The sequence below is a fragment of the Aspergillus saccharolyticus genome, assembly GCF_003184585.1.
Source record: "Aspergillus saccharolyticus JOP 1030-1 unplaced genomic scaffold BP01scaffold_17, whole genome shotgun sequence".
NCBI lineage: Eukaryota > Fungi > Ascomycota > Eurotiomycetes > Eurotiales > Aspergillaceae > Aspergillus > Aspergillus saccharolyticus.
The window spans coordinates 327956-346421 of record NW_020290627.1 but is presented as its reverse complement, the minus strand read 5'-3'; the positions used below and the strand labels follow the sequence as shown (position 1 = coordinate 346421).

The 18466-nt window shown below is 50.6% G+C and overlaps 5 protein-coding genes across 5 annotated transcripts; 1 reads left to right on the top strand and 4 right to left on the bottom strand.

Moving 5' to 3' along the window:
* Positions 1 to 724: 724 nt before the first annotated feature.
* On the bottom strand, positions 725 to 2362 carry BP01DRAFT_423822 (uncharacterized protein; the record flags this gene model as incomplete). The annotated part of the gene is made up of 3 exons (XM_025579647.1): positions 725 to 1151; positions 1206 to 1691; positions 1745 to 2362. The coding sequence occupies 3 exons, from the start codon at positions 2360 to 2362 to the stop codon at positions 858 to 860; spliced, it is 1398 nt and encodes a 465-aa protein (XP_025430907.1). The 3' UTR covers positions 725 to 857.
* A 5765-nt stretch (positions 2363 to 8127) lies between these two features.
* Positions 8128 to 9630, bottom strand: BP01DRAFT_341681 (40S ribosomal protein eS4). Its single transcript, XM_025573456.1, has 5 exons — positions 9576 to 9630; positions 9286 to 9423; positions 8931 to 9215; positions 8475 to 8769; positions 8128 to 8418 (listed from the first exon to the last, which is right to left on the bottom strand). The coding sequence occupies exons 1-5, from the start codon at positions 9587 to 9589 to the stop codon at positions 8365 to 8367; spliced, it is 786 nt and encodes a 261-aa protein (XP_025430906.1). The 5' UTR covers positions 9590 to 9630; the 3' UTR covers positions 8128 to 8364.
* Positions 9631 to 9886: 256 nt separating this feature from the next.
* BP01DRAFT_357273 (aspartate-semialdehyde dehydrogenase family protein) lies at positions 9887 to 11441 on the bottom strand. Its single transcript, XM_025575163.1, has 3 exons — positions 11111 to 11441; positions 10796 to 11053; positions 9887 to 10742 (listed from the first exon to the last, which is right to left on the bottom strand). Exons 1-3 carry the CDS (start codon positions 11136 to 11138, stop codon positions 9937 to 9939), a joined length of 1092 nt encoding a protein of 363 aa, XP_025430905.1. The 5' UTR covers positions 11139 to 11441; the 3' UTR covers positions 9887 to 9936.
* A 192-nt stretch (positions 11442 to 11633) lies between these two features.
* BP01DRAFT_416257 (FAD-binding oxidoreductase) lies at positions 11634 to 14039 on the bottom strand. The gene is made up of 4 exons (XM_025579187.1): positions 13395 to 14039; positions 12268 to 13321; positions 12034 to 12215; positions 11634 to 11975 (listed from the first exon to the last, which is right to left on the bottom strand). Exons 1-4 carry the CDS (start codon positions 13722 to 13724, stop codon positions 11823 to 11825), a joined length of 1719 nt encoding a protein of 572 aa, XP_025430904.1. The 5' UTR covers positions 13725 to 14039; the 3' UTR covers positions 11634 to 11822.
* A 463-nt stretch (positions 14040 to 14502) lies between these two features.
* Positions 14503 to 18243, top strand: BP01DRAFT_341674 (uncharacterized protein; the record flags this gene model as incomplete). Its single annotated transcript, XM_025573455.1, has 9 exons — positions 14503 to 14583; positions 14662 to 14809; positions 14865 to 14959; positions 15072 to 15689; positions 15741 to 15893; positions 15942 to 17159; positions 17216 to 17332; positions 17390 to 17515; positions 17596 to 18243. The coding sequence occupies 9 exons, from the start codon at positions 14503 to 14505 to the stop codon at positions 18241 to 18243; spliced, it is 3204 nt and encodes a 1067-aa protein (XP_025430903.1).
* Positions 18244 to 18466: the final 223 nt, after the last annotated feature.

Below are 18466 nucleotides of genomic sequence, written 5' to 3'. Positions count from 1 at the left end.
TTAGACCAGTATCGCTTGAATCAAGGGGTGAAGACGTCACTCCCAGCAGATGCCAAGGTCTAGGGCTGATAGCTGGATGAAAAAGAATGGGATACTGGCGGGACTTGTCTCACCCCACCGCGAATGGACAATTGCGGAGCAGCACTGCATAACTTAGTGACCCTGGAAGTGATCTATCGATATCCACCTACATAGTTTCCACTAGAGCGCCTTCGTACCCCATCTCCAGCCACTCTCCCTCGGAGGCCAGCATCTTGTACATCCAACCGAGCCAAGATGATCATTTTCTTCATCCGAGGCACGCTACGCATCCTTGGGCTATGGGAATAGGGATCATGAACTGATCCCTTCCAGGGTCCAGCTGGTTAGTTCCTACGGAATACTATGTCCCACATGTTGCTTCTCAGGCGCATGGATCCCGTCTGCCGCTTGAGCCACAAGCAACTAAAGATCCAGATGCATTAGAAATACAGTCCCTCCTAGAGATGATAACCCTAAAAACCCGGTTTGACAACAATCGGCACTAGTAAGCATTTCCGAAAACTATTAGGAAAAAGAGGAAAACCGAAACCCGGCCCACTGCCAGGCGGAATTTGATATCTCCCGCGCTGCATGACCGCTGTCGCAAGATAGGTCAAAGGAGAAGAAAGTAAGCCTCACGCAGGCGTGGGGTTGCAATCTAGTAGTATTACGTGTCCTAGGAGACCAAGAGTCGTAAGCTCGGCGTGACCACATATCTCGACAACGCCACCGGCGTGAAATTTGACCCGCGTTGATTAGGTCCTTGCCTGGGGAATCGAATTTCATGGTGGTTGCCTTCGGCATTGCTGGAGCGAACCTGCGCTCGGATTCATCACCTAGCGCGAAGGAGATGGCCGCATGTGTCGGAAGAGCAGCTGTATGGCCGGTGGGCCATGCTGTTGGAATTCTCGGATGTGTGGGACGAGGAAGGGCACCCCGGGACTGTTGTTGAATGCTTCCCGGTAACCGAGAAAGTTATCCGAAGGATCTAACAGGACTTCAAACTCGGGAGGAAGCATATAGGGGACCTCGTGGGAGGCAGGATAACTGCTACATGTGGTGATGCTGTACTTTCGGAGGCCGTCGATAATGGCTGTGAGGGAGTGGTAGTTGCGCACAGCCAGTAGAGCCTGCTCTCAGTTTTAGTTTTCTGATGGCCCTGACTTACCCTAAATGGTTCTCACCTGTACACATTCCTGGATATAGCCTACCAGGTCCGGAAGCGCTGTACAACACTCCCACACCGCTATACTCAGCAGCTCCCACTCTGTAAATACCCGCTTGACCACCGGGCCTGGCTCCGAGAAGCTTTTGTGAGTAAGTCCGGTGAGATATCCCTCGTCAATATGGGACATCGTACTGGCAAAATCCAGCGGCGAAGTCGAGGCTGTTAGGTCTTCCAAGAACGCCAAGTTGAGCTGGAAGGGTCGAGACCAGTCCATTTGCCGAGTGTGCACGTACGTCTGTTTGAATCGCATGGCCGAAACACATAACACCTTCAAAACGGATTTTAAGCTGGGGGCGGTCTCATTGAACAGCTGCTGGATCGGACCGGCAATAAAATCGAAGGCTGGAGTCGGAGGACTCGCCGGCAACTGGCCGGCCTTTCGCAGGGAGCGTAAACACATAACCACAGCTCGATGAGCGAAAGGGCTTCGGGTGCGAAGATGCTAATTGCGAACATCAGCCGCGCTCAAAGCATTCACCCACAAGGCTTACGAACCTGTTCCACCTGGATATACAGTGAGACCTCTTCTGGAAACGCCCGGAGATGGTGCAACAAGTGGATATACAATGCGGTATGCTGCTGGAGAAACCAGTCCACTAACGGGGCTGAGTACCCGAGCGAGTACCGCACCAGCGCCTCGAAGGGGACTCGGGTGAAGTGAACATGGCTTTCATTGTCCATGTCGTCGGCAATGCCAATGGCCGTCATTGATCGCTTCCCTTGCGCTGGGAACCAACTCCATGATTCTAGCGTTGGGTCTTCGTTTCTGCATCGTCGTAAGATCTCTTCCACTTTTTGGACATGTGAAAGATTGCCGATAAAGAGACTCTCCTGAGGCCCAACCAGCTCGGACAGGAAATCGTCGATCGCAGCGGCATTGCGATTCTGGAAAGTGGTTCGTGGGGTATTCTCGTCTCGGAAGAGGCCGAAGCGGATGGCCCGTTTGATCTCCTGGATGTCAAAGGCCCACAGCATCGTCATGGCCTCATCTTCCCACCAGCGATACTTCGGATAAAACGTAGCGATCTCCGCTTCGGCACGGAAGATAGACGGGTAGACTGGTGGATCAGACATGACTGGCATACCAGTGGAAGAAGGCGAGTATGTGGACATGGCCACTGATGCAGCACAGAAAAGTCAGAACCAGGAGGATAAGAAAGCCACTTTGGGGTCTTGGAAGAAGGAAGAAGAAAGGGTTCAAAGGGTAAATGTGCCTCCGTTTTACATTGAGTGGGGAGGATAGTGGAGAGGAATAGAGAGAGGGGGGCTGGCGAGGGAAAAGAGCAAGAAAGCGAGAGAGATGGTAGGTACAGTTCTGTAAGAAGAATAGACACCGATAGACGATAATTCGTACACACCACTAGACACGCACTCACTCACACGTAAATGCACACCAGCTACGTCTTTGGCTTGATTTTCCTCTCTCCGTTAATTCTTTTTAGCCTCTTTTTCTTTTCTCTTTTTTATTTTTTTTTTTATCTCTTTCCCTGGTCCTGTACCACTGCTAGCTGTAGAAACGGAAGCAAGATCTCCGCAAGACGGTTGAACGGTTATTGAATGATCTAGAACGTCCCGGATCAGACCTATATCCAAAGCACCATCGACGTCAGAGAAGACTTACAGATTGGGTTCAAACCTCCAGAGGCAAATAAGCAGAAGTGACCTGACACTAATAATAGTGGATGGTACGAAGTAGTGCACACAGTGATACTCCTTTGAGCAGGTGAACCATTAGCAAGCCCAGTGGGGAAATGACAGATACTATAATCAGGAATCGAGGATGAGGGTAAGATATTGCGGACAAGTTGATGGGAAGAAAAAACAAAGCTTTTATTACTTTCACCCCATCGCTTTTATTGTGTAGTTATACTAAGCTTCAGATAGAGTCATAGAAACCTCCACCTCGCTTCCTGAACTCTGGGGGGATGGGCCATTGTCCAGCCGCAGCTAATATTCCCTTAATTCGCCACGTTTGACAACTCACGAGGGCTTTGAACGGTATCCTGCTTTCTTGTCGCGGTTGAACTGCCAAAAAGGATGGCGGCAAGTGGCGCATTGCATACAAAGAACATGATCAGTAATCGAACTAACCCGAAATCTGTAAGAAAAGTCTGTGGGAGGATACAGTAAATTGAGCATCAAAATTGAGGCCAAAAATAAAGAGTAAAAAAAGGCTGGCGCTGATCCGAACCCTTGGGCCCGGGAACCAGGTCAGACTGAGGCTACGGAGATTACCTCAACACCCAAAAGCTGAAAGTATGAATAGAACTCTGTTAGCTGATTCTCTCAGGCCAATAGTCTAGCTCGCTGCTAGCATCGTCGCTAAGCACACTACCACCGGTCAGGGAGCGCGTGCAACCTAGACCAGGGCCGTTAGGTCTAGGAAGCGTTTAATCCATCTGGGGGGCGGTTGTGACGACGCAAGAACCCCCACATGGGCTGAAGAATCGGCAGAGACGATAAATCTGAACGGCCGTCGAGCAAGATTCAGCCCGTTTGGCAATAACACCAGCCGATAATAGCAGCCATTAATGATGGCAGTCAGCCAACGGCGGCAGTGGATCAACAGGTGGCATCTGGAATAAAGGAACAAACCAGGGTGAAGGAAAAGGCAGGAGAGGCGGTCAGTAGCCGGGATGGAACATCTCGTCATGCAGTAGTCGTTAGATTCTGGAAGATTCACCCGAGACCTCATTCATCATGATAAACAGGCGAAAAGACGGTTTAGAAAGGAAGCATCGCCTCCGAATCATTGTAGCGGTGTGTGCAATCGATAATGAGGTCAAATATACACCAGGCCGAGATCGTGAGGCAATGACTTTCAGCCGGCCCCGGGCGGCCTCTATCTGAGAGGCTGCTCCGGGCTTCAACAGACGCCAGGAACGGGGGGGTGGGACGGTCGTCGTCCGTCATGCTGATGCCGATGATACTCGATGATCCTATAAGGCACCATCTCTCGGGAAGACCCAGATGAGAGCTGTACGAATCCACAATGTTGTTGCCACCACCTGGAGCGTCGGCAACAGGCAAATACTGGTCGGGAGAGGAAAGGAAAGCGGAAAAGTGGCTAGCGACAAGCGACGCTGCTACTGCGGGCCCTAATCTAGCAGGGTATTTTGTCCTTATTGCTTCTTCAGCTCACCAGGTTGAATGGACGAATGACGGGTGAGGCCAACAAGGACCGGTATAGAAGCTGATGATCACGAAGTCCTAGTAACGTCAAGTGTCAATGAATCAATCAGGACCGCCCGAAACTACTCCGTAGTCGATCGCCTGATGAACGGTTGCAAGGCTTTCTACAAGGAGTCGACCCGTCGTTCCACTTTCTATCGATTATGTTACCGGGGTATCTTCTATGCGTTACATTCAATAGTCTTCGTGTCAAAAAGGCGTAGGAGAGAGAATTGGCGTGAGGAGAACTTCCACGTAACGGGCAGAAGCAGCTTAGAGTACTTCTTCCGTAACAACCGTCGGAGGACCAGGCTTAGAAGTTAGTACGCTAGTAAATCCTTGTGCTAGGTCAGTATCAAGCCTTGTAAAATACTCCTTAGAGGGGTGGGATTAAAAGAACGAACTGAATATCGCATTAAGCCAATCAGTCCAAAGATGTGTACCGAAGGAGCTCGTGGCTGTTGGCGCGGCGACCGTCGACGTAACGGCATAGACATGCGGTGGTCCAGAGTACGAGTAACTTAGTGTGTGTACTCCGAAGGACGCACTGAGGGAAAGAGCCCAATGCGCGACTCCAAGCTTCTAAGGGGTCAGATAATAGTTGGATGAATCACAAAACAATAATAGTTAACAAACAATGCAACGAATAGTGGTGCATCTCCACGGTCAGTGGAGTTCTCCGATGGTGTGGCGCAGGGGGAGGATGGAGTAGTAGTAGAGACTACCGTAGGTAGTGTGTAGAGAGAAGAGAAAGGGAAGGGAAAAGGGAAGATCGAGAGTGGGTGCCGTGCCGCGGGCGGGAGGCCCGTCAATTCAGAATAATCCCTGATCCCGCCGTGATCTATCCATTTACTCAGTAACAACTTGTCGCTTGGACCCTCTTACCTCAAATCCTTCTTTGTCTCATGGCTTTCGACTACTCCAACCCCCCCACCCACCTACAGGCTACTACCCGCCTACCTCTCTCCTTTGCTCCTCTCTTCTCCTCTCCCTCTCTTTTCCTTCGTTTCCTCCCTCTAATCCCGAGAAACTTTACTATCAGCCTTCCAGATCCTTATGCTGCAACTGAGTGCAGCTTGCAGCTTGCAGGATACCTCCCTACCAGTTCCCCTCCCTTACCTTGCTCATCAACATCATCATACCGTCCCATTCCTCTCGTCCGAGTCGGGCACATTTGATAAGGTCCAGCCCTCTCAGTGAACGGAACTACCATCCGAAGTCTGCTGATGTTCGACTCATATGAGGAGTCGGCTACTAGAACTCCAATCAGTAAATGCAGTCGTCAAATTCAACTGGTCCGAGAGAGAGACGTGTGTCGACAGCAAGCGAGAACAAGAAGCGATGATGATGAATTCCACCAGTAGGATACTTTGAGGAGCGCGAGAAAAGACTCCCGACTCCATCTCATCGTAGACAGCCTGGGATCGTAACAGGGACAGGCATAGTGCTGTTCAGTTTCCTGGCTGTGTGACCACTGAGATGGTCGAATTCGACCACTAGCATCGGTGGTCACCTTTGCTGCAGCCAGACGGGCTGTGTATCTTGAGCTGCTCTCCCGGAGGAGAGGTCCTGATAGAGATCAGGCAGGGTAACCAGGCGGCTGTTCGTCTGGGGTGTCGGTTGAGTCCAGGCCTTTCAAGATCGGGAAGAATTCATTGTGAGCGATTAGGACACATGGCTACTAGCATGAAGGGTACGGGAACAGCGACAGTTGCTGTTAAAAGCCCGACTCTTGGACCGCTGGCGAGGCGAGCCATCGTCACTCGACGGGAAGGAACAACGGCTGTTGAAAACCTCTTCGTATCTCCCACGGACCCAGTCTACAACGAATCGAAAGCAATAAGAGAAAGATCAAAAATGGATGGATCACTTTCTTGTAACTCTTTTAGCTTCCTGGGAGGAGACGCCTAGTGACTCTGCCGAAGTATTGACCTTTGTTCTGTTCCTTGGCTTGGGCAATTAACCCACATTGGTCCATCGCCTGCAGCATGCATGACACCTGACTCAGAGTTAAAGTGTGGTGTACGTGGGTATGGGCAGTAGCGAAGCGACTGAAGGGTTCAACATCAATTGACGATGGCTTCAAACGATAATCACCATCATCCTGCCTACCAAGCCTAAATGGTAAGGATATAGTATGTATTCTTTGCGCTCATCGGCCAACCAAGTGTAGCAATGCTGAGTAACTTCTCCGCAATCGGTCGCTCTCCGCAAGACTGTTGGCAGGGCCTGCCAGCACCCTTGACAACGGCCATGTTAGTGGCACAAAGCTGGGTGCACGCCGACTACTGACTCTTGGGGGTAAAGTCGTCTCAGTCGCCCGTTCGGATGACCTGTCGGTATCCTGTCAGGCCGGACTGACAAGCCAGTGGAGAGGCAGCCTCAATTGCGCCCGGGATGGGGGAAGGGGCCTGCAAGAGGGGAAAGCCATAAGACAATAATTTGAAGAAAGATATCCCACCCATTGACAAGCCTAGGAAATCGAACTCACTAACTTGGAAGGAAGGCAACTGGGCCTGAGCGAATGATCGTAATCTTCTTTCTCCCGATCGATCCCGAGCGCCAATGCTGACCTGGTAGAAGCTGACTCCATCTCCACAATGTCGACGAACCATTATTGGAACCTGAATTTATTGGTCCGGCGGTGTCATGTCAGTATCAATCACAATTGGCACGCCAAAACCGAGTGAAGATCAACCGCCCAGAATGACTTATCATTTGGTCAATTGAAGAAAGGTGTCTGAACCCCGGCGGGTTTTGAGGCCGCGGTGGTCGGTGCTCATTTCATGCCTCGTACGTTCTAAGACTGAAAATCGGCCTATAGAAGGGAAAAACCGGGAATGGCGAGAGACGATAGATCGCAGATTCCTTCGAACAATGGACAATAGCATTACTACCGTGGTAGCAGCTGTAGCCGCTGTAGCAGCAAGAGCCGGGATCTCTTAGGCTCGATCCTCTTACAGTCCCCTCATGGGTGCATGAGAAAGCCAGATGGAAATTGGAGGGAAAGCGTAGGATCTATATTGGCGTGCAGATGGGAGAAATAGACGTGTTATCTTTCACCTGTATGGTCCATGGTGGGTGGAGCAAGCTTCTTTTGGGAAGGATGAATTTTCCTGGACGGTCGGATAGAGTGAGTGACTATTACAGGTCGAATGATGCATGTGAGATCGGTGTTAGTACTGAGTCAGATGCCTGCACTTTTCATCTATTTCTGAGGCCCCATGGTCGGTAACGCCTTGTGCAATGGATGGTCAGATATGAGCGGTAAATCGGAGTTTTCACCCTCACCCGTCTGGCTTCCCAAGGAGACGTGCTATGTGCATGGGATATTCTCGAGAGATAGTGCTGCATCCAACCTCAATAGCTCAAGCCATGCATCTAATGGTCCTGCTAGGGCAACATGGAGTGGAAGTGAGATGATCTCTCCGAACTCCAGAATGAGAAGACCAAAATTGCACTAGTCAGAAGGGGACGGCCCGCCGGGTGAGTGGACTTTCTTGGGAATGGGGCCGCATTTCAAGGTTCCGACCAGCAAGGGACTGATCCATCATCATGCCGGTGAGGTCAATGGGTCAAATCTGTGGTCAGGGGGACCAGGGAAGATAAGACGGGGATTCAGTTGAAGGTGGCTCCCTCTGTCGATCCTTAGAAGCAAAGATACGGCTACGACTACGAGACCAGAACAATGGAGCAATGGGCATCAGGAGCGATCTTTGCAATGCCTTGATGTTACAAGCTTACAGAGCATGATGGACAGTGAAACACGCTCAGTGAAACATCCCGTGGACAGAACTTTCTCTTTTTTTGATTCTGAATAACGCTTCATATTATCGTAACCGGCGTCATACAGGCCCACAAAGCAAGACAAGACGTCGTCTCCCCAGCGGAATTTTTCAAAGCTTTTTGATTTGCGGCATCTTACGACACTTACCAGACTACGTCTAGTTGGCGATGGCGTAGGCACGGCGGCGGTCACGCTCCTCAGCAATGGAGAGCTGAAAGTGTTGTTAGCTGTGATTGTGGTACAAGTCATAATGGGTTAGTAGCGTACCTTGACACCCTTGCCCTTGGGGAGGGAGATCCAGGGCTTGTCCTGGCCGATGACGAAAACGTTGGACTCGCGGGTAGCGAAGGTGTTGTCAATAGCGTCCTTGATGTGGACGATGTTGAAACCTCCGTCGTGGCGCTCACGGTGGGTGACGACACCAACACGACCCATGTTACGACCACCAGTGACCATACAGACAACACCGGTATCGAAGCGGACGAAGTCGGAGATCTTGCCAGTGGAGATGTCAACCTTCACGGTGTCGTTGACCTTGATGGCGGGGTCGGGGTAGCGGATGCTGTAGCAAGAAGCCTGGTTAGCACATAGAGTTCCCATATGTGGTTCCTTACGAATGTTCCCGTAAAGAACCGTCGTTCCGATTCTTTCGTCCTCCGCCGATCAACCAAAGCTTGGTCCAACGACTGAATGACACGGAACTTGTAGAGAGCATGCACTCACGTTCTCGCATCGTGCGTAACCAAGAATGGGATCCCGCCCTTGCCAAGCTGAACACGCTTAACCTTGCAGAGCTTGTACTCAGCCTCCTCAGCCTGGATGCGGTGGACGGTGAAGCGACCCTTGGTGTCGTAGATCAGGCGGAAGTTCTCGCCAGTCTTCTCGATGCCGATGACGTCCATGAAGCCAGCGGGGTAGGTAGGGTCGGTGCGGACCTTGCCGTCGACCTTGATAAGACGCTGCATCATGATGGCCTTGGTCTCGCGGCCGTTCAAGGCGTACTTGAGACTATACTCGCAGTTAGCCGGTGTTTCTCCGGGCGATTGGATGTCGCGTCGCGTTAATCGAGGATTCGTACCGGTTGCGGATGAAGACAATCAGGGGCAAGCAGTCGCGGAGCTTGTGGGGACCGGGGGAGGCCTTGGGAGCATAGGTTCCGGACATCTTGTCCAGGAGCCAGTGCGAAGGCGCACTAAGGCGCTTCTGGTGCTTCTTACTGCACGAACATTCAAATCAGCATTTCATCCTCACGTTCGATATGAATCTGCACCCATCTGCCCCTGCGGCCCGAAAAAAATCTCGAAATATGTTCGACCAGGACCGCAGGTGCACGAAATGTCGCAATTTCTTCAGAGAGGCTGGACTTACGGTCCGCGAGGCATCTTGGCTGCTTTGTCGACTTGAACCGGTTAAGTTGTCGAAGTGTCGCGGAAGAGAAAAGATGGTCGGAGCAAGGCCTTCAACAGCTAATATCCAGGGCGCTCTCGATTTTCGCTTAGCGCTCCGGTGCTGGGTGGGTTGAGCCCTAAAGCCCGTTCAAATTGAGCTTGATGCACGCTAAGCCGGAAAGGTCCTAGGGGCAGCCCGTTATATAATCGGGCGGTGTGGGTACTTCAATCACATGTCACTCGCTCATGCACCTAATGTACAAGTCTCTCGACTCACTCTGTCGGCCAGAGGAAAATGTTAACTCAAGTTACTATATACACTTTTATTATCTATCACGTGTCTAGATGTAACCCTTGATGACAGCAACCTCAGCGTTAAGGATAGACGATCCTGCAGCGCCGAGAACGGTGTTGTGCGACAAGGCAGCAAATCGAATATCGAAGTAGCCACCTTCCTGGCCTTCACGGACGCGTCCAACGCTAACAGTGTATCCCTTGTGAATGTCACGGTCGAGTCTGGGTTGTGGGCGATCGGGCTCATCGAAAACCTTGATAGCCTCCGCAGGAGCCGATGGGGCACCCAACTTCTGCGCCTCCGACTGGTACTCCCTCATAGCCTGAACGACCTGCTCTGCGCTGGGCGCCGGGCGGTTCTTGAAGCGCAGGGATACAAACGCCATGTGGCCATCCGTGACTCCAACACGAGTGCAAGTGGCACCCACTCTAAGTCCGGCTTGCTCCTCAAAACCAGTAGCATCGGCATTCAAAGAACCGAGGATCTTCTGAGCCTCATTCTCAAGCTTGTCCTCCTCACCGCTGATGAACGGAATGACATTGTCGAGGATGTCCATGCTGGGAACACCCGGGTAACCGGCGCCAGACAGAGCTTGCTCGGTAAAGACCTCCACCTCAACAACGGGGCCAAACTTGGCCTGGAGGGCAGCGAAGGGAATGACGATGCCAATCACTGCGCAGTTGGAGTTGCAGACCAGGAAGCCCTTCTTCAGACCAAAATGTTTCCTTTGGTGAGGGATGAGGTCGAAATGATGAGGGTTGACAGTAGGAACAATGAGCGGGACGAGGGGGTGCTTGCGGTAGTTCTTCGCGTTGGAGAAGACGGGGATGTCGGCCTTGATGAATTCCATCTCTGTGACATCTGATCAGTGGGATTTCAGAGATCTGAGGTGGATGGCCACTAACCGACATCGCCTGCAACGTCACTGTTCAGTCCAGAGAAAACCAAATCGCAATCGGCAAACTGCTCAGCCTTGCAGTCACGCAGCACAAGATTGCTGAGCTTTTCGGACATAGCTGTAGTCTGCTTCCATCTCACAGCATCCTTGTAGGCCTTGCCAGCAGAGCGCTCCGAGGCACCGACGGCATGAAGCTCCAAGAAGGGGTGGTCGGCGAGCAGCAGGATAAATCGTTGTCCCACCGAGCCAGTGGCTCCAAGAACACCTGCTCTTGATCAGTACAAACCTTCATATAGACTCTACTGGCCCGAAAAGTCCTTACCGCACTTCTTCTTGGGATAGGATGTCATTATGCGAGTCTAGATCGTCAAACCTGAAGTTGTCAGCTTCTTAACTTTGGAATATACCAGTTCGTTCATGTAATGTCAATCGACAAAAGCGCAGAGGGTTTCGAATCAATATCAGAACTCGCTGCAAACCATCCGGAGTGACTGGTCAAAGAGTAACGCCTCACTTCCAGAGTGTTACCAGGGCTCGAACATGGGCTGGCTATGCATGCTAACAACAGAATACGATGCGAGCACATAGTGCAGCATGATTTCACTAGAAAATATATCAATACTCACCTCCTGACACTGGAAATTAGGGACGAGACGAGAGAAAGAGTTGGAGTTGGGGGCGACGGAGCGGGATACTGCGATATCGCTCCGGAGCCATTTGCCCCGCGGTGAGTCAACCCTGCTTAGTCAAACAATAGAGGCATAAAATCACCGATTATCATTGGCTCATTATATTGTTCCTGGAAAATATTCGGTTCTTACTAGCTCCAGCTGAGACCGGTCAATGACGAAAAGCTCGCGCGCTCATCGAATAAATATGATGCAGCGATAATTTACTTAACACTTAGTCTAGGTATCTGATGGACACTGGAGTAGCCACTTGAACTGTCAGAGATGAATTCTTCATACAGGTACACTGGCAACTTGTCAACAGTTTGCTTCTCGCATCAAGACTCCCGTGGTCCGAAATGCATATTATGCTTTCCGTTCAAAATCAAAGATCTTCCCTGGGTTGAGCAGCCAATGTGGATCCAGTGATTGCTTGATAGAACGCATTACATCTATCGTGTCTGGGCCAAGTTCTTTCTTCAGAGAGCTCTTCTTGCCCAGACCAACACCATGCTCGCCCTGTTGATGGTCAGCTAGAATTTCTCTGAAGATAGGTTACCGGGAGTGTGTATCGTACAGTGCATGAACCCTCCATCTCCAGGGCCCGATCGACCATATCGTGCACCACCTTCTCGACTCGCTCCAGTTCTTTGGGATCGCTGCGATCGTACAGAATACTTGCATGGAAGTTTCCATCACCAATGTGTCCGAGAATGCTAGCAAACATTCCAAGATCGTCTAGTTCCTTTTTGGAGATCTCTGATCTCGAATTAGTATATCTCACATGCATTTGAATGCGGGGAGTCCTTGCCAATTATATCGGGCAGTCTTGAGATCGGCACCGAAACGTCTGTAGACCACACTTCCGAACCCTTCTCCCGCAAAGACAGCATGCTCCAAAGCGATTGCTTCCGCGCTGACCACAGGTCGTGAGCCTCGCGCTCGTCCCGTGCAAATTCGAAGGAGCTGGCATTGTTTCTCTTAGCTAGCTTAGTAGTCAAATTGATGCTGTCGGCAACACCGGCCTTGGTGCCAGAAAATTTGAAGAATAGAGTGGGCAAGACTTTCCATTTCCGCCCAGTACCACCAGCGCGGTTGATCACATCCATTTGGACCTCATCCAAGATTTCCACACACTGCACCTGGATACCTTGCCGAATAAGCTGCATGGCAGTCGACGCAGCATCGCGCACTGTTGGGAAGGTCACGACACCCACCCTCGTCTGCTCTGGAATGGGAGCTAGTTTGAGGGTGGCTTCCGTCACAATACCAAGGGTCCCCTCAGAGCCTACGAACATGCCAGTTAAATTATAGCCTGCCGAGGTCTTGCGCGGACGGCGACGTGTCTTGATGATTCGACCATCGGCAAGGACAACTGTGAGGTTGATAACCCAGTCTTTCATAGTTCCATATCTCACGGCATTTGTTCCACTGCAGTTCGTGCCAACCATGCCACCGATCATTGCAGACGGGCCGGGGTCAACAGGGAAGAAGAGGCCACTGTCCTTGATTTTCTCGTTGAGATCCATCCACTGAATGGAGGGTTGAACCACAACGTCCATGTCGGATTCATGCAACTCGAGAATGTTGTTCATCGAAGCAAAATCTATAGTCAATCCTCCGTAAGGGGCTGAAAAATTGGCCTCAAGACTAGAGCCGCCGGAATAAGGAACCATTGGCATGCGGTACTTGTGGCAGATCTCGGCGATCTTGGAGACATCCTCAGTATTGTTTGGGTAGGCAATCGCGACAGGCAGACGGTCTGCATTGATACTGGACCACTCGGAGAACCCATGGCGTTGCAGGTCGTCTTCGTCAGTGCTGATGGTATCCTCGCCTAGTGCGACTCGCAAATCGGCAATGGCCTAGTTTCGCAAACTCGGTTAATTGGATATAAATCGCGGGTTGTGTCGGATCAATCATCGGGTCGTTGCCTACCTTCTCAAAGTCTCTTGCCGAACCGTACTGAGGCTGCTTTGACTGCGATTTGTTCGAGGCGACAGCATATGCGTAGCCGGCCCCAGCAGCTAGTGCGGAGAACAGAAGCGTGCTGCTCAGGGAGCCGGAGCCCGATGATTTCGGGCTGCTCGAGGACCCTGAGCCATCAGATTTGCTAGAAGGACTCTCGACTTGGCTCGAAGTCAAGTTGCTGCTCCAGCGGATCGTCCTAGACCGTGTGAGAAGACTGGAGCCCAAGCAGCGATGGGTCACTACTCCCGTGCGGGGAATTGCGGGGAAGGCCCGAGGCAATTGAACGAGCGCCTGCATTTTGTAGACTGGGGATTGACAGCAAGTAATGGCAAACACACAACAAGGAAAGCAGAGGAATCATGAGTCTTATAAGAGAAGGGATAGTCTTCTTCTCAAAGAGACCAGTTCCCCTTGGTGTGCCCTAGCATGGTGCATCTGCGAGCAAGCCCGGTTAACGCCATCGGGGCTAATGATGAGGGATTCCCAATGGTCGGAAATCGGCCGAGATTGATACCAAAATCAAGATAAGGAAAGCCGAGGATGGTTGGCCAACCGTGGGAAATAGAGAAGAGATTTCCCATCATATGGATAGCGAACTACCCCCCACGTTTGTCTTAATCGGTGGTGCTGTCAATAGTTATTGCTGAATCGGAGGAGTTGATCGACTTTCGGCCTAAAGTCCGACCGACTGCGGTGCCTGCCAAGGAGTTGGACCGCATGGGTTCCTGGTCCAAGGAATGTGATGATCGATCAGACAAGGCATTGGCCATTGTGAATATGGGCCATTGTAAATATTGTTCGCTCATCTATGGGCTATTGAATCCCTCCAAGTGTTCAATTGCCTAGTGGGAGTTGTCTCTTATATTCCAAGTGCACGCATAAGTGTAACTGCCAGGCGGACTGCTTCCCGCCTGATCGTCGGGGCAACCGGCTGCATCTCATCCTTCTTTTTTGTTTCCCCGCTGCTTTAACCACAACCGATGATCTGGAAACCAGAACAATTACTGACTAGAGCCTTTTTCTCTACTCTCTTAACGAGGAGGAAGATACCGTTCTGGTATCAAGAATGCAAGTCATGGCTGATCAAACCACTAGCATTCAGCTTGGGCGCGAAGTGGAGCGCCTTGTCACGGCCCCATATGCACCTTCGCTACAGGTACTGTAAACCCCGCGGCTCCACGCTGCCAATCTATACCAATCCAATAGTAGTCACTGAATGTGCTTGACTACCTAGGATCTTTACGCCCTGCTCCAAGATGCATCACCCGCTTCCATCAGACTTTGGGCCTTCTGCAAACCCTGTCAGATCAGCGCTCTCGTAGACGTTCTTGTTGACGGTCTATCGCGATCTCGTTTCGCTTTGCCTTCGCTTAGTGCTTTCAGTGAGTTAAATGCTGTTGCAAGAGGATGAGATCTGGGGACCCTGATGGCTTGCAGTATCTGTAACATCTTTTCGGGACTCCCTACTCCAGCGATACCCTCACCTTCTTGATCAATTCCTTGAAAGGTCTACAGAAAAGGACGCTCCCGAGGTGGGTACTCTAGCTCAATCTTTCATGTGTCTTAAACTCCATTATCTGTACCGCTATCTGCTACGTTACAGGTCAACTGGAATGAGAGAAGGGTCAAAGCTGATCTTCGCAGTATGCCTCAATATGCATTGCAATTCTCTCGTCCCCTCTGCCGTCGGACTTTCTCCCTCCAGCGCGCTTGGCATCATTCCTCACATCGGTCACCGGCCAATTATCCGAAAATCCGTGCTCACAGAATATACTGCCTTTGCATCGGATATCATATGGCCTACGGACCTCTCCTCGAGCTTTACTCGAGGTTCCTACCGAAATCATGTCAAGCATCCAGATTGAACTTACAAAAACTCTACGCAACCTTGCTGACCACATGGGTAATCTTCTTTCGCTTGCTACTCTCGCCAATCTAGCATTACTGCAGGGAAAATTGTCTAATGAAGAGATTCGAGCTTCTACTCCGATGTGGTTGCAAAGTGTCAACCATTTTTTCGGGCCAAAGCGCGGACTCAAGACAATGGATCTCGTTGTTCTGAGAGTAATCCTTGCCTGCTCCGACTCATGCAGTGACTTAACACCATCTCAGGCTGCTGAGAGTATCTGTTTGGCTATTCAAATTTGTGATAGGGTCGAACCTGAACAAAAGGAGGCATGGAATTCAGTAAACCAATCCAAAATTGCAAAGCTGCGAGAAAAAGTGACGAGAACTGGCATTGATCGTGGTGTGCAAATTCTGGTATGTTCGACCTCTTCCACTAAAGCCTTGAAACTCATGAGGTTATGATAGGGTGCCACATTTCTGAGTTCGATTCTTCCTACCGCAACCTTATCACCCGAAATACCTCGACTTGCCCTTGAGGGGGTCTTGTCCGAAGCCAGTGCTGCTGTATTAAGCGTGCTCCCCATAGAATACGTACCAAGACTAGTTTCTGCAGCCGTCGTAAGTGCGCCATGACTGCACTCGGGAGGGAGGCTAATACCCTTATAGGCTTGTTCTCAAGAATCTGCAGCACAGGATATTCTCGACTATGTCCTCTCTACGCTGCAAATATCACGTCCAACCAAGCCATCTGACTTGCAAAGTCTGCAGATAGCAGGATCGCTCATCACAGGGTTACAGAACGCAGACATTCGACTATTCAGGACCTGCATCTCAGAAGCGATTCTCCGCCAATGTAATGGGGCGATCATTCATTATTTGAAGGATTTCCCAAAACTCGCATCCTCATCGCAATGTCATGACTCCGGCATATGCTTCAGTAACCACTCTCGGATGCAGAACGAGCTAATCTGTGACTTGTTTGCTTGTAATCTGTACGCCTCGCTTATACAAACTTCAAATACCAGCGAGCCTAATTGTGCCGAAGTTGGTGCTTTAAGATTGTTTGTGGAGAAGTCGAAGCGGCTCCTGTGCAGAGACGGATGCACCTTCTTGAACTCTAAGCCCATCAACAGTGTCAGGTTTGTTCTGCCGCATGAATCTCATGAAAATGTGCCAAGTTCGAGGTCCGACTGGAGGGAGGCTATGAGAGAAACTCTGGCGCTAAATTCACGTACTACTCAAGAGGATATGATGCGCAAGATCGAGGATATCTGCTATGATCTCGAACAGCGCTGTGATAATGTCGAAGCACCTCTCAGAGCAGCTGAAAAAGAGCGTGACGAGTGCTCTTGGGAATTGGAAAAATTGCGGTCACAGAATGACGAGCTACAGTCGCAGCTGCACAAGTCTTCTAGCACTATTGATGACCTACACCAAGAGATATTCCGCTTGGAGCATCAATCAGAGGCTGCATCTATGCGTGCCGAGGAATTGGCAGCGAACTTGAAGGCATTGCAGAAAGAATTGGCGGATCACCGGCGCGAGTCCCAAGAGGTGGTCACAAGCGAACGAGAACAAGCCAGGACACGGGAATTGGATTTGGTGGCCTCTGTTACTGAGAAAGATGATCAGTTGGAAGCCCTCCAGGAAGAGGTCGCCGAGCAAAAGAAAGCGAATCGCGACCTGCAGGATAAGCTTGATGAGGTGTCCAAAAGCAAAGCGACCTGTTTGGAACATGTTGCTTCCTTGGAACAAGAAGTTGTTAGGCTTGGCCATAGCCTGCAGCATTATCAAATGCTCGTGACTGATAAAGAAGAGGAAGCAAAACGGATCCTAGATGAGAAGCAGAGCGCCGGTAGGGAGGCGAAAATGCTACATGACAAGGTGAGCTTTCCATAACTCTTAGAGATCTGTTCCCCTTGGATTCTGATACTGCACAGCTGCATGAACGAGAAGCCGAATTAAACAGGGTCCAAGAGACAATTCAGTTAGCGACTGAAGAACACCTGAGAGAACGAGACAACCTCAGGGAGCAGACCAAGAAGACGGCTGAGGAGGTACGATATCGCCTCCCCCTTAACCAGCACCAAGAATTCTCTAATATCTATTTATAGATCGACAAGTGGAGAGAAAAGTATAGTCGTATATGTGCTGCTAAAGACAAAGAGGCTATCATCGCTGCGACGGAAGCGAAAGGAAAGAGCAGGCGCATCGAATACTTGGAAACAAAGGTATATCAAGTTTTGCATGAGTTCTATACATTGGCCGAATGTGGTGGTTCTGGAAGCTTACATTTTGGATTCAACAATAGATGCGGAAGCTCAAGGATGAGCGAGCAGCCAAGGCTCGGGAATTCTCTGAGGCTCAACAACACATCGGACGGCTAATGAATATAATGGGTTTCAAGGCCGAGCCGGAAGTGTCAACAGCAGCAAACCGACACCGACGGACTAGATCGACTTCCGGGTCTGCTGAACCCGTGGCGATGCCACAACAAACGCAGCCTCAAGAAGAAGAGGAGGACTTTCAAACCCAGCCAGAAGAGCGTGCAGGGGCCAGATTCGACAACTATACGCCGTCCTCTGGAAACTGTAGCCTAAAGAGATCTCTGGACAGGGCATTTCCCGATGCTGACGGGCTTTCTTCACCTCGTACTGTAAATGGCGGTCAGTTGGTGAATGCGGGTGGCCGCGATGCCGCGACGCCAAAACAACAACAACAACAACAACAGAAGAAGCCGCTGGGTGATGCGGATCTTAACAGCCAGCCATCCTCTCAGCAAAGTGTCGGATCGCATTACAGCGTGCGAGACTCAATCGAAAAGAGACCACTGCGCAGAGGCCAGGATGAGAATCATCATTTACAGCACATCGACCTTGACATGGACCTAGAGTTCTCCAAGGACTTTCTGTTTACAAGCACATCACTGTCCAACTCAAACGACCATGCGCCACCGTCTGAGACATAGTGGCGCTCGTTTTTCACTTTGGGCAATTGGGCCCTCAGTATCCCTTATAAAAGGATTTATTTACCATTGTGAATCCCCCCCCCCCCAATACTTCTTTCTGAAATGTGAATAATTTAGATTTTTACATATCCGATGTGTGTTCTGGATATCATAGCCTAAACTCTTTGGGAAGTCTTCGACACACCAAGCTTTGGTGTAATAGTCTGCAAACAAACAAAGTCAA

Excerpts from the sequence above, each read along its gene's own strand:
- BP01DRAFT_416257 (XM_025579187.1), bottom strand. The coding sequence starts at position 13,724 with ATGCAGGCGCTCGTTCAATTGCCTCGGGCCTTCCCCGCAATTCCCCGC. Across the intron at positions 13,322-13,394 it reads CGGCAAGAGACTTTGAGAAG|GCCATTGCCGATTTGCGAGT; the intron begins GTAGGCAACGAC and ends TTGCGAAACTAG. Across the intron at positions 12,216-12,267 it reads AAGACTGCCCGATATAATTG|AGATCTCCAAAAAGGAACTA; the intron begins GCAAGGACTCCC and ends ATTCGAGATCAG.
- BP01DRAFT_357273 (XM_025575163.1), bottom strand. The coding sequence starts at position 11,138 with ATGACATCCTATCCCAAGAAGAAGTGCG. Across the intron at positions 11,054-11,110 it reads CTATCCCAAGAAGAAGTGCG|GTGTTCTTGGAGCCACTGGC; the intron begins GTAAGGACTTTT and ends GATCAAGAGCAG. Across the intron at positions 10,743-10,795 it reads TGACGTTGCAGGCGATGTCG|AGATGGAATTCATCAAGGCC; the intron begins GTTAGTGGCCAT and ends CAGATGTCACAG.
- BP01DRAFT_341681 (XM_025573456.1), bottom strand. Across the intron at positions 9,216-9,285 it reads ATTGTCTTCATCCGCAACCG|TCTCAAGTACGCCTTGAACG; the intron begins GTACGAATCCTC and ends CTGCGAGTATAG. Across the intron at positions 8,770-8,930 it reads GTTACGCACGATGCGAGAAC|CATCCGCTACCCCGACCCCG; the intron begins GTGAGTGCATGC and ends TTCTTGCTACAG.